This window comes from Pogoniulus pusillus, chromosome 8 (assembly GCF_015220805.1).
Source record: "Pogoniulus pusillus isolate bPogPus1 chromosome 8, bPogPus1.pri, whole genome shotgun sequence".
Lineage (NCBI taxonomy): Eukaryota > Metazoa > Chordata > Aves > Piciformes > Lybiidae > Pogoniulus > Pogoniulus pusillus.
In genome coordinates this window covers 37,917,423-37,931,259 of record NC_087271.1, presented here as the reverse complement: position 1 = coordinate 37,931,259, position 13,837 = coordinate 37,917,423, and the positions used below count along the sequence as shown (strand labels likewise).

The 13,837-nt window shown below is 41.8% G+C and overlaps 1 protein-coding gene across 5 annotated transcripts in view; it reads left to right on the top strand.

The window, feature by feature from the left end:
* The window catches only part of RC3H1 (ring finger and CCCH-type domains 1), an 85,430-nt gene that overhangs the window by 55,043 nt on the left and 16,550 nt on the right, over nucleotides 1-13,837 (top strand). Inside the window, exons 15-21 of one of the 5 annotated variants that reach the window (XM_064148095.1) lie at nucleotides 704-914; nucleotides 2,013-2,100; nucleotides 2,214-2,349; nucleotides 4,338-4,508; nucleotides 5,063-5,178; nucleotides 6,634-6,788; nucleotides 6,863-7,696. In XM_064148095.1, the coding sequence (XP_064004165.1) occupies nucleotides 704-914; nucleotides 2,013-2,100; nucleotides 2,214-2,349; nucleotides 4,338-4,508; nucleotides 5,063-5,178; nucleotides 6,634-6,787 (876 nt within the window). In that variant the 3' untranslated portion in view covers nucleotide 6,788; nucleotides 6,863-7,696. Of the gene's footprint in view, nucleotides 1-703; nucleotides 915-2,012; nucleotides 2,101-2,213; nucleotides 2,350-4,337; nucleotides 4,509-5,062; nucleotides 5,179-6,633; nucleotides 7,697-13,837 lie in introns of those variants that run through there. The other 4 variants (XM_064148098.1, XM_064148097.1, XM_064148096.1 and 1 more) reach the window with 4 other exon arrangements.

The window sequence follows — 13,837 nt, the reverse complement described above, 5'->3', positions numbered from 1 at the left end:
GCTGCATGGAGAAGGGCCTTGGAGTCTTGGTGGACAGTAAGCTATCTGTGCAACATCACTGTGCCCTAGTGGCCAAGAATGGAATCCTAGGGCACATTAAGAAGAATGTGGCCAGCTGGACAAGGGAGTTTCTCCTCCCCCTCTTCTTTGCCGTGGGAAGACCACATCTAAAGTATTATGCCCAGTTCAGGGCTTTCCAGTTCAAGAAGCACAGGGACAGCCTCTGTAGGATACTGTCTAGTATATGAGGATGATTAACATGAGGAAAAGCCGAGAAACCTGAGGCTGTTTAGTCTGGAAGAGAGCAGACTGAGAGGAAATATTACTAATGCTTGTAAATATATGAAGGGTCAGTGTCAAGAAGATGGGGACAGTCCCAGTGGTGACTCGAGTTAGGACAAAGCTGTGGATACAAACAAGAACCCAGAAATTTTCACCTCAATATGAGGAGAAATTTCTTTACTGCCCTGGAGCAGGCTGCTCAGAGAGGTGGTGGAGTCTCATTCTCTGGAGACTTTCAAGGCCTATCTGAATGCGTTCTATGTGACCTGCCCTAGGTCATCCTGCTTTGACATGGAGGTTGGACTCCAGAGGTTCCTTCCAACCCCTACCATTCTATGATCTTAAATGGACCTTGAAGAGATATCAGCTCTAACACTGTGATTGTGTTTATTTCTGACTGCCTTTTCCATGTCTTGTTTAGAACGTAGAAGGTAAAGCCATGCGTGACCAGCGATTGGACATGCAGCGAAGAGCAGCAGAGACTGGTGATGATGACCTCATTCCATTTGGAGACCGCCCAACTGTGTCAAGATTTGGGGCAATCTCTCGTACTTCCAAAGCCATGTACCAGAATTCTGGTCCCATGCAGGCCATGGCAGTTCAGGGAGCTACCACTAAATCAATTATTTCAGGTACTCTGTGTGCTTTCGCATTTTGCTAGCTTTGCTATTTGCTTTGCTGCTACAGTGAAGTTGAACACAGGCCCTGGAAGCTTGTTTCTTGTCTCAGAAGTACAGCTAGATGTAGTAGAATCCAGAAACTTCTGCTTTCTCAGATATATAATGAAGCACTTCACTGAACTCCTATTTTATAGGTTGTCACTGCTTTCAGCTTTATGCAGACATGGTGGTATTCAGTGGTGCCCAGACAAGGGGACATGCACACAAAGTCGAATGTAGAAACTTCCATCTAATCACAAAGAGAAGCTTCTTTATTTAAGGGTAATGGAGCATTGGAACAGACTGCTCAGAGAAGTGATGGAGTCTCCATCTCTGGAGACACTCAGAACCCATCTGAACATGTTCCTATGTGACCTTCTCTAGGTGAACCTGCCTTGGCAGGGGGGTTGGTCTCTATCTCCAGAGGTCCCTTCCAACCCCTACCATTCTGTTTTCCTGCTTCATTTGCTTTGCTTATCAGTGTCATAGTTTATTTTCCATACATCTGTTTTCCAACTGTATGTGTAGTGTGGCTGTATATCTTACTCCAACAGACAATCTCTTTCTTAAGGTGCACTGAATAATCTTAAGAAAACACCTAATTATATTCCCCTGAAATTCCTTCTAGATTTTTTTTCAGGAGTTACCTGCTAGAAATAGTAATATTCTACTTGTAACAAAATCTAGAACCCTGGCTTCCCTGACAGCTTAATCTTGAAGCTGGTGTGAGCTAGGTATCTCAGAGTTACTTGACAACTCTTGAGTCTTTTAAGAGCTTAAGTAGTAAAAATAATTGTTTACAGTGGCTTTAAGCTTGGTTTTGTATCCCTGTCTGAAGTCCTTCACAGTCTCTGGAAGGTTGTCACAAGTCTTGCTGGACGTGCAGCAGAGTCATGCGTTATGCACATGACGCCAGTAACACAGAGTATTTCTGTGCTTGGTTCATCAGAAGAAACGTTAGCCTTCCTCATTCCAGGAGGGCTGACCTTTCAGGTTGCTCTCTACTATCTCTCCATTTCTGTGTCTTGGCTGAGCTGCTGAAAGGGTACTTTGCTTTCTGTTTGCTGGCAGACTACAGTCCTTATGGAACTCACGGTGGCTGGGGAGGCTCTCCATATTCTCATCAAAATACACCTTCTCAGGGACGTTTCAATGACAGGTAGGATTAATTCACTTGTCTTTGCCTTTTTCTAAACTTCCTTTCCTTTTAGTGGTGTGACAGCTGAGGAAATTAATTTTGAACATCTTATTTTTGCTCTTCTGATCCCAAAGGGAGAGACTGTCCATGTCAGATGTGGCTGGTCATGGAAAACAGTTGCCCTCAGCTGAACGAGAGCAGCAGCTGCGCATGGAGCTGCAGCAAGTGGATCATCAGATCAGCCAGCAGACACAAATGCGAGGGCTAGAGGTTGGTACCAACGCTTGGAAGAGTGGCAGGGGGTAGTATGGAGAGAGAGGAAGCTGCTCTGTGTGTTGACCTTACTCTGGCTGTAACAGCACTTAATTCTGTCATGCCAGGCATTAGGACTGTGCCACCACTGTAAACATCTTTGCTTGGCAGCAGAAACTTCCCTGCACTTTACACACAGGGCAGCATTATACTTGAATCTGCACTCTGTGCTCATTCTTTCTCACTTACTCCCTCTCTCCATTTATCCACCTACTCAGAGGCAAGCTTGTAGTGTAGACCTGTTCCTTTTGGCTTTGCTGCCGTTGACAGTGTCTAATTTTCTGTACAGAAAGCTATGACCTTCATCTGTTCCATGTTTGGCTTTGTGTTACACCTGTTTCTTCCTAAATAGCACAAGGCACAAGAGTCAAGAAAATAACTGTTAGAGATATTTAGCTTGAAAATTTGAGGTTTAATATTTGTTATCTCCTCATTTAGAAGAAATATAATCACCTGTAACATGAGGAAAGATGAGAGACTACCTTCATAAATTAATTAATGAGCTGAAATCTTTGTGTTTTCTGAGGAGACACAGAAGAAACGTGAAAGTGTAATGAGAGAATGGATTTAGCACACCTTTGCTACTTTTTTTCCTCCTCAGAAAGATCAGTAAATATTTACTGGGAAAACTATTCTGTGCAACTCAGCAACTCTTCACTGATGTTTTCCCAGAAGGAATGGCCATAGGTAGTGGACAGCAGCTTCTGCTGGATCTTTGGTTGCCTAAGAACATGTATTACAGAGGAGGGTTATTGCAGCTTAGTTGAGAGCTCCCAGTGTTTAAGCCACAGCAGCAGTTACAAGCAGGACCTGTTTCTTAGTTACTTGAAACAACTTGTGTTCTTGTGCTCTTCTTTGGGAGCAAGAGGAGAAAATGTTTTAAAATCTTGCATGTCTGCCTTTGCCATAATAGAGTATTGGAAAGTTGCAAAACCTTTGTGGCCTGCTTTTCTTCCTCACTGTTCCCGTGATTGTATCGCCATCAAATCCTATATAGCTGAGTTTTGAACTTTGATTCTGCCATTATTTTGTCATAACTAATGAGTTGCATGATGACAGCTTACAGTTCACTTCTTGTGCTCAAGGCTGCAAGTAGGCCTTACTGATGTATTTACCTGTTAGAAGGTTGCAGCAGTTGCTGAGTTGACTCAGAGCATGAAGAGCTAGATTATTCTGCTTTCTTCTCGATTGAACATTTCAACTTGAAGATCAGCCAAGTGTTTGGTTATGTGGAGCCATGCACAGTGTGTTTAAATGCTGAGCACATGTTATGGAACTCATTCACAAGTATTAAAAGATTTTTAGAGTGGCTGCTGTGGCTACTGCCTTTACTTGGCTGCTTGTGGCTTGCAGCTTGTGAATGACCATAGTCACTTGCCCCTCTCTGTTCCCTTTGCTTTATAATCTGGGTCAGTAAAGAACTACATACTGAGTGCCATGGTCTAGCTGACTGGATAGGGCTGGGTGATAGGTTGGACTAGATGATCTTGGAGGTCTCTTCCAACCTCGTTGATTCTATGTGGGTAATAGCTCTGGCTCTGCTGTTAAAATTGATATGTTCTACTGCTGTGAAATAAGAGCAGATAAGGGAATCTGCTGCTGTACCTTTTGTACAACAAATAGCTCATCAAAAGAGCAGTGGCTTTTGTTCTTGTGCTTTGCCTTCATTTTGAGAAGGGAACAGTATATGAGGAGAAGCCATGCATGTTTATTACTGTAAAAGGTATTTAACACTGCTTGTTTTAGAAGTGAAAAGGCTTGTCTGCATGTAAAAAATGTTTATGAACTTGCATTGGAAGAGATTTTAATTGGAACTTTGTAAAGCATGAAGAGAGAAGGCCTTGGTTTTGCAAATAGGCAATACTCCAGAGTTATGGCCTAGAGGTCTTTCTGTGCTTGGTGTGTGGTCTGCTCAGTTGTGTATGTGCTTGGCTTTATGCATTTAGGCTGTTAGTAACAGGCTGCTGTTGCAGAGAGAGGCGACTACCCTGGCAGGCCAACCACAGCCCCCACCCCCACCTCCCAAGTGGCATGCGATGATCTCAAGTGAACAGCTGAGCTTGGAGCTACACCAGGTGGAAAGGGAAATTGGGAAGAGAACTCGTGAGCTGAGCCTGGTGAGTGCCTTGGGGGCGGGAGGTAGAGAGGTGGAGTGCTGCGTAGCTGGCTGCAGCCCTTTCACACTGGCAAGAAAGACTCTGTTGGATGACCACAGCTGGAGTCATCCATCTCCCTCTTCACCTCTTCATTCTTCAGAACCTCCTGAGAGCTTATTGATTCTTCCTTGTGAAGATTTTGAATTCTAGTCATTTCAAAATAAGCGTGGCCCTAAATTTGTTGAAAATTGACTGATCTCCAAGGTCACTGTGCCATGAGTTGTATGAAGTGCTTTAACATAAATATCATCTGCAGGTGCCAGGCTAGCATTCAGAAGTGTGTGTGCTGTTACAGTCTGTGGTCTTTGCTTGTTGTTACAAGGATCATCCCTTCCTTTTGGGAAATACCAGATCCCAAGAGGATGAGCATATCTTAGTCTGTTTTTTTGTCTCATGGCTTTTGTGGATTACAGTGTGACTCCCATTTACAGGCCTTCAGCATGGGTCCTAAAGGTTGAGGTCTCAATTCTTGTAACACAGCATTAAAGAATTTTATCTTGTCCTATTTTTTAAAGGAGAGCAAATCTTCACTGGACATAAAAAACAAACTGGGCACCACTAAACAGACAGAAAATGGACAGTTAGAATCACAAAGCAAGGTTCCAGCTGAGGACCTCGCATTGGCATTCAGGTAACAACCAACCTTTCTTTGGGTAACAGGAGAGGGACTTAATCAGGGTCACTCTTGGATATATAAACGATAGCCATTGCCTCACATTGATGTGGAAGGATCCATTAGGAAAAGATTATACAAATGGAGCTTTCACAGTGCAAGCAGTTCAGTTGATGAGTAACTGAGTGGAATGAGATTGTCTGTTAACACAACAGAGGAACTGCAATGTTTTTAAGACCAGGAGTACATCGTGTCGACATTAGATGATTAGTTGAGAGGAACAGGAGGTAACCACCACAAAAGAAATCTCTGTCTGCTTTTCTTAATGTCAAAGAAAGAGAAACATTCCACATCTAAGAGGAAAATTACTCTGTCCCACTAAGGTTTGTGATGTGGATGTTGTGTAGAAAGATAACTTTGAAGCAAAGTTCACTTTTATTTGTAGGCAGTAACCTTTATCTGTGTAGATGCTGAGATGTGAAACTAAATCTATTTGATCAAATCTGAGCATACTTGTGTTGCATTCAGACTGATGTTTTGAATAGAAAAGCTCAGATGTTTCACCAAGTTTGGAGCTGGGGTATTTATTCAGCAAGTGTCTCCCTTGACAATGTACAAAGTCTCTGCTTTCCTCTTATAACCAATTCTGTTCTGGAGGCCTTGATCTAATGGTGCAGCAGAGAACTCAAGAAGCATAACTTTTCCATATGAGACTCTGGAATTAACAAAAATGAAACCATTAGATCTTATTAAAATAACTATTTTGGAATGTATGCCTTGTGCAGATTGATGCTGTACCTTTTGGGGCCATATACCAAAATGCTTTGCTAAACAACTGATCTGGAACCTTAAGAGTCTGCAGTCTAGTTTGGTTTTAGTTAGCTGTGTCTTAGTTCTTCTTTTTCTGGTTAGCATCTGCAGCAACCTCTTTGCTATACAAGGCCAGCATCTACACATTCACAGCTGTTCACTGATATGCTGCAGCAACAGATAACCTATGTCACAGTATCATCAGGGTTGGAAGAGACCTCACAGATCATCAAGTCCAACCCTTTACCACAGAGCTCAAGGCTAGACCGTGGCACTTGTAGAATCATAGAATCAAGCAGGTTGGAAGAGACCTCCAAGATCATCCAGTCCAACCTATCACCCAGCCCTATCCAGTCAACTAAACCATGGCACCAAGTGCCTCATCCAGGCTTTCCTTGAACACCTCGAGGGATGGTGCCTCCACCACCTCCCTGGGCAGCCCATTCCAATGCCAATCACTCTCTCTGTGAAGAACTTCCTCCTGACATCCAGCCTAGACCTCCCCCGGCACTACTTGAGACTGTGTCCCCTTGTTCTGTTGCTGGTTGCCTGGGAGAAGAGACCAACCCCATCTGGCTACAGCCTCCCTTCAGGTAGTTGTAGATAGCAATGAGGTAATTACTTCTCTTCACCTCCTCCCCTTTCTCCTCAACTTTTTTTCAGCAGTGATGTTCCAAATGGATCAGCCTTGACACAAGAGAATATTAGCCTCCTGTCAAACAAGACAACATCTCTCAGCCTGGCAGAGGACCCAGAGGGAGGAGGAGACAACCACGACTCCCAGAGAGTGGGAGTTACACCCACATCTGCTCCGTGAAGTGAGGCCAACGTACCCCAGAGATTCTTCAGCTGGGGTGGCGGTAGCTTCCATCATGATTTTTTCTTTTTCCAGGGGTGATTGGAGAAACCCAGGAGCAACAGCAGTAGCAGAGCAGCAGGTCCAGAGACAATGTGCACAAACACAACTACTCGAAACCAATCCTGCACATAGTTCACATTAACGCATTTTTTAATTATAAAAAAAAAAAAAAGAGAATTAGCAGTATCTGCAAGGAATTCAAATTAAATTTGTTTTTGTTCTGTGAATGAACTTTATTTTAATAACTTTGGACGCCTTGGATCCCAGGGCTTAAAAAAAAACAAAACAAAGATATTATATATATATACTCTGTTTGATTAATTGTATGATCTTAATGAAGTAGTTTGGTTGGGTTGTTTTTTTTTTGTTCTTTTATTTTGGTCTTATTACATACCCAGTGCATAATTCCTCATCACCTTAATTTCTCAACGACTGGCCAGCTTCCTTGGATGGTTTAAGTGTACTCAAGGAATGAGGGTTGGAAAGCAGCTGTGAATTGGCGGTGTCAAAAGATGTGCAGCAAACTTCATCCCGAAAACAGTTCCTCTTCTCGTGGCTAGGAATTGAACCCTAGTTTGGCCAAGGCGTTTTGTTAAAGTAATTTAAGTTTAAAAAGGGAAGTCACAAATTTTTTGCAGTGCAGCAGATGCTGTTCTCTCAGTGTGGGCCAGCACAGCATGTGCATTTAAAGAGGATAACAAAATCGGTGTCCAGCATATGTTATTTGATTGGAAGGGTGATGGCCTTTTATTTCCTGTTGGGACTGAAGAGATCAGCAGGATGCACACCACTGTGCTACAGCATGGCTGTTCTGTTGCATATTGGGTCTGTAGGAGAGAGGCTTAAATGGTGAAGGTTGTGCAACCATGACCAAGACAGAATCTCTAGAGGTCTGCTACAGCATGGCTCTTCTGAAGCTGGTTGTATTGAGCTTGTGGTAGAGAGGCTTAGCTGGTGAGGATTGCGCAACCGTGACCAAGACAGAATCTCTAGAGGTCTTCTACAGCATAGCCATTCTGAAGCTGGTTGTATTGAACTTGTGGTAGAGAGGCTTAGATGGTGAAGGTTGCACAACCATGACCAAGACAGAATCTCTAGAGGTCTGCTACAGCATGGCTCTTCTGAAGCTGGTTGTATTGAGCTTGTGGTAGAGAGACTTAGCTGGTGAAGGTTGCACAACTGTGACCAAGACAGAATCTCTAGAGGTCTGCTACAGCATGGCCGTTCTGAAGCTGGTTGTATTGAGCTTGTGGTAGAGAGGCTTAACTGGTGACGGTTGTGCAACCATGGCCAAGGCAGCATCTCTAGAGGTAGGAAGCAGAACACAGGGCTGTGCAGTTGCTGGAAGTTTGTCAACTACTGGTGTGCTGGTGAACTGTATTAGTTCATCCAGTGCTTGTTGGGGTCTTGTTCCCTTTTCTTCCTATACCTTTAAATAAGCTTTCCCAAAGCCCATACAATTCAGTTGATGTGGAGGGACTTAAGGACCTCTGCCTTTGGAAATAGTTTTTTTTAATGTATGCCTCCTTTGCAGCAATTCTTGCCTTCTGTTTTTTCTTCATTGCAACTTTGTGACAGAAATAATTTCCTCTCTAACCTGCTTTTTGGTTTTTCTTCTTTTTTATATTCAGTGGTACATCAGTTACTTAATTGCTGTGCTGTTGAGAGGGCCTTTTGCTGAAGGAGAACGTAATCTTTGGTTTGTGCACACTGGTGATGGCAGTCTTTAAAACAGGGGATTTTAGCACATTTTGTTTGATAGATGTAGTGCACTAATACTTCAAGTAGATGCTTTGTAAGCATGAGTTGGAGAAACTGTCAGCCTTTCTAGATGTTCTCTTTAAAAGAGTTCAAGAAATGAACATGATTTTTCGTCTTGCTGCACGTTTTTTGAGTCTCTTTGACACGCACTAGGGTGAGACCAGAGAATGATTTTTCAAGAGCTGCTTCCTCTGAACCTTCTTGGCCTGTTCTTGTTTATCCTTTCTGGGTAAGACTACTAAATGGGAAAGCACTGGTTATGTAATAAAATACTGCATTGCTTTGGTTGGGTAAAGCAAGAGTTAATACATTTTCTTGGTTTTTAGTTTTGTGGGGGTTTTGTTGTCGGTTTTGATATTATTTTTTTTTTCCCCTTAACTCCTGCTGAGGTCATAGCAACCTTGAGCTAAGCTTTGCATTCATCATACTGTTAAATACAACAAAATGGGGGGTGGGAGGGGATACAGTCCCACTATTGCCTACCAGTAGGAGAGTCCAAACAGAAGACTCTTTTGAGTAGCAATTATTTAATTTGCCCAGTCAAGGCACCGCGTTTATATACTATTTCACATTGAATTTGATTATGCCCTACAGACCTGGCTGGTCAAGGATTTGATACACATATTGGCTTGGGATTCGAGCTTTCTTTTTTATTTAAATAAAAATTTATATATAAATATAAATATATATATACATATATACGTAGTTATATCTGTATATATATTGGGTATGTTTGAAGAAGTTTTTCGCATGAGCGCAGCTGTTGTAATCAGATGTCTGGGAGGTAGAAGCACTAAGTGAAAAACAAAGGCATTTTTCAAAGCCCATGCTTTCCATATGTCTTCACATGGCTTTATTTTGCTCGTTGCTGGACTTTGGCCTCTTAATTGCCAAGAGTAGTTCTGAAGCTTCCTGCCTTTTTTTTTTTATGCCTAACCCTTCTTAACTTATGGCAAAGAATCAACTTTATGCTATAAAAGCTTCATCTCCGCTTTGTTCTCATCCATCTCTAGCTCCTACTTGAGGCCTAACATCACAACTGCTCCATTTTGAGCCTAGCAGTACTAGGCTGATGCAGTTTTGAGCTCAGCAGGTCTGTTCCTCCTTCCTCTGCTCCTGGGCATGAGGATGATTAATGTGTTCCCCTGGCAGCCTGCTCACAAGTCGACTGATTTGGGCACTGTGCCCTCTTCTCCTGTTCTTTAGTGCAGAGCACCACCCTCAGGTCAGCCTTCTAACTGCTTTAGAGGAGTTGACTTCTTCCCGTTGTGTCGTTATTAACACAAGGAGCTAATTTTAGTTGAAGTAATCAAAGCAACGTTCTAATCTAGGACAAGCCCAGAAAGTACCAGTTTTTTGACTGCAGTAATTCTTTATGTCAAATGAATTGTCAAAGACGGTTATGGACATGTTTGAATCTACAGATTCATTTTTGAACACTAGGAAGAAAATATGGAAAGCAAAAAGAAAAAGCTTTTTACCTTTTATTAATTGTGCCAGATAACTTCCTTACCAGAGTAGGGATTAACTATATTTTTATCTCCACTTCTGCTCCTGGGAGGAATTTTGCAGTAAGCTATCCAGATTGCTGGCCTGCATGCAGTGAATGCTTCCAAACTCTGTGGATTAGAAGGAAGACCTTACTGTTGTTTTCTTTCTCTCCTTTATCCAGCTCCCCATGATGTACTTTGTGCATAGTGTCCTTGTTGTGATCAGTGTGTCCAGGTGAATGCCCTGTTTGCCCAGCATTACAGTTTACTTAATATCTACCAACAGTATTGATTTGGGGATCTGGGTTTTGCCCCTCCTCCTCTTATCTTCTCCACGTTCTTTTTGTTGCAGAGGTTGAATAGATGGAACAAGTGAAGTGCCAGAACTCAGTGCACGCTTTAAATTCTTTCCTGTGCACCTAAAAAGTAGAAATGGGAAGGCAGGTAGCTTTGTGTGTAATGGAGAACTTGATAGTCACAACATGTAAGCAGGGAATGAAAATGTCTGCAGTAACTCTATCCTGCTACTTTGTTCTCCATAGCCTGTTGCTGTCCCAGCAGTACAGGAGTGCTGTCCACCTCAGTGACGCTGGCCTCACCTAGAAGGTAGTTTAGTTCGTTCTGCTTGGGCAAGAAGAAACAATATTACAACGGTGTTAGGGCACTACTGCATCATTTGGTAGGTGAGTTAGATTTTCTACTTGAGCTAGACAGCCTTAAAATCTCATTGATACCTTAGTTTCAGCCCCAGCACAGACAAACCCCATAGAAGCTTCAAGGTTTAAGTTAAGACTTACTATCTCAGTGATTTGGTTTGTGTAGAAATGATATTTGCTTTTTCTGTAGTGTTATTTTCCTCTTCTTTCTGTCTCTTCCTCCTTTCCTGTGACTAAATTCTTTTAATAGGAGAAACTATCACTTCTGCCCCTCTTGTATGCTGTCATATTCTATCCCATTTCAGAGTAGGACTTCCTTTGTTTAGATGAGAGCACCTTTCAGACTTGCAGCACTGTTATTCCCTTTCTTCTCAAGTTCTTCTGTCTGCTTCCTTCTGAGCCCTTTTTCTCCCTTTTGTCCATACCTTCCTCCCCTTCTGTGGCTTGCCCATCCACCCTCCCTGATTGTGTAACACTGACAGCTTGCTGCCTCAAAACAGAGCATTCAAATGAATTCGCTTAGCCAATAACTTCTGTGAAGTTGCCTTTTCTAATGGTGTTATTACTCAGTGATGCACAAATGTGATATTGCCCCTACTGGTAGGCAAACGGGGGAGCTGTATAAACATGGTAGACTGCTGTTTTTCTTTAAAGGAGAGCCAAAGACTTGTGCTTTACAATTTTTTTTCCCCTTGTTTCCTGGTATAGTCATTTGGATTGTCAAATCTTTTTGTAGGATTTTGTGAGTTGACTGTATTATCCTCATAACAAAAGTTAATGATTGTCAAGCCTTATCCATACATTGAATTGTGGAAAATCATTCCATTTAGCCATACAGTTTGCAATGTACCAAGATGTATCTGGGGTATTCTGACTTTTCCAGTCTTTCATGTTCCCTTTCAGCTGACAGAATGGCTCATTTAGAGAGAGAGAGAGAGAAGGAACTGAGAAGTTTTATATAATCGAAGAAACATTCTTCTTTTAAGTGTTTAAATTGAATACTGATTTAAAATCTCTTCAGCTACAGTACATGAGAAAAACGTGTTGCAAATGTGACTGACTTTTTAAGCCCGTTGGAACTGAAAAGGCTTGTCAAACTGTAGCATTAAATTAGATGTGAAAGAAGCACATTTGTATGGTGGTATCATCTCTTGACAGCACAAATTGAGCAAGGTGGGGCAAATTATTAGAAAGGACTAGGAGTGAGGCTTTTCATTGATAATACAAGAAATCTGCTTGCAATTCCCTTCTTTAATCTGGCTTAGACTCTCACAGGCTGTTAATGAGGTTCTTAGGTTCAGAGAGAAATCAAGAGTAGTGTAAACCCTCACTTCCATTTATAAATCCAGACTAAAATGAAGTAGACCTACTGGATTATTACCTAAAGAAACTTAATATAAAATACCTAAGTAGCTATTTCAGTCCTACTTTTCAGGTCCAAGTAGTTCAATGTTAGGAGGCTCAAGAGTGGGAATGTCACCTTATATTCTGTGTTCTAAAACAGAGGAGAGGAGAAAAAAAAACAAGCATTCTGCAAGTTCTGTGCTTGTCTCTGTGTGTAAGAAGACATTTTAGGAGCTTGAAAATAGACAGGAAGAACAGATAGAGGGAACACAGAGTAAGTCCAAAGCACGATATTATCTTCATACTCAGTTTTTGCCATCATTCACTTTCTGTAACACACACACACACTTCCTGTTTCTGTCTCTTAATGTTGGTAACAGTGATTTAAAGACAACTGAAGAAGAGTCAGTGTCAGCAGCTTTATTTTTTCTATCAGAATAAATCAGTTCCCCTGGATGCAAAAGAGGAGGCAAAAGTACTTGAGATGTTTAAATGGTAATTTAGACATGAACTGGAAAAATCATCTGCCTTGCTTGAATAAATTTTGACTCTGAACCTATGAAGAAAAAAAAAACAGCTCTTTTGAGCCACCTTTTAGATACAGCCTTGATGCTGAGTCTTGGATAGTTGTTCCTTGGGGTATAGCAGCTTATAAAGATTATATAGTGCAAATTGACTTGTCCTCAGATGAAACATAGTCTGAAATGTCAGAGATTCCCTTTTCTGTACTCAAGTGCTATCAACTGCATTATTCTGTTTAAATGTCAGGGGGAGGCTGGAGGAAGTTAGTTCAGACTACACAATCTAAGTAAGGGATTTGGGGCAGTGTTATCCCAGCACAGTGTCCTTATGTAGTTAACATGTGCTCTTCATTCTTGTGCAGGAAGAAGAATGTAACTGCTTAGTGTTGTCACAGTCTTCGAGGCACTTCTTGAGATGCAGGTAGACCCTTGGTTAGCAGGGAAAGGAGAACAAGCTTAATATTGATTTGATTTCTTTTATTTCTCAGTGGCAAATGTAATGTCATGCCATGGAAAATGAACACTATGATAAGCAAAGAGGATGCAGCTCTTGCTGAAATTGTCCCATAAGAAGAGCACATGGGAATGTGGGTTTGTCTGCTTTGGGAACATCTTAGTCATTCCAAGCTTGAAATAAGTGACCATAATAATAAATTGGATGCCTAAGCTTAGTAACCTAAATAATTGAGCCTTCCCAGTGAGATTGTCTGGTTTGTAGTGCAAATTGGCAAGGGTTCAGCATTTGGGGAGGTTGAGGTGCCCAGTTTCATCCAGCGAGGCAGGTGTCTTTGGATGTACAGGATGGTTTCCAGCAAACAACCCATTTGAAGGCCTGCAAGTTTCAGGAAAACATAATTAGCAGCATCAATTTACAAACTAAAGTTTTGGGAAAGGTGGAAGCAATGGGTGGTGCAGTGTCTCTGGAAACAAAAAGCATTAGAGATGATGAATGTATATGGGGAAAACATTGAGCAAAAAAAAAAAGAATCTTGTGGAGTATTTGATGTTTAAGATGTGTAAAAAGATATTTACTTCTTTGTAATGGTAAAAAGATTTATGAATAGTTCTGTGGCAGACAGTACTCACAAGTCTTTGGCATCCAAACCAGATTGTGTATTGGATGGATCCCACAACTGGATGTATGCACTGACCTCTTTTGTTCTAGCTCTTAAAAACTGAAACCTGGGAGCAGCATGTTAAGAAATGTGTGCAGCAAACCTAGCAGCAAGAGACCCC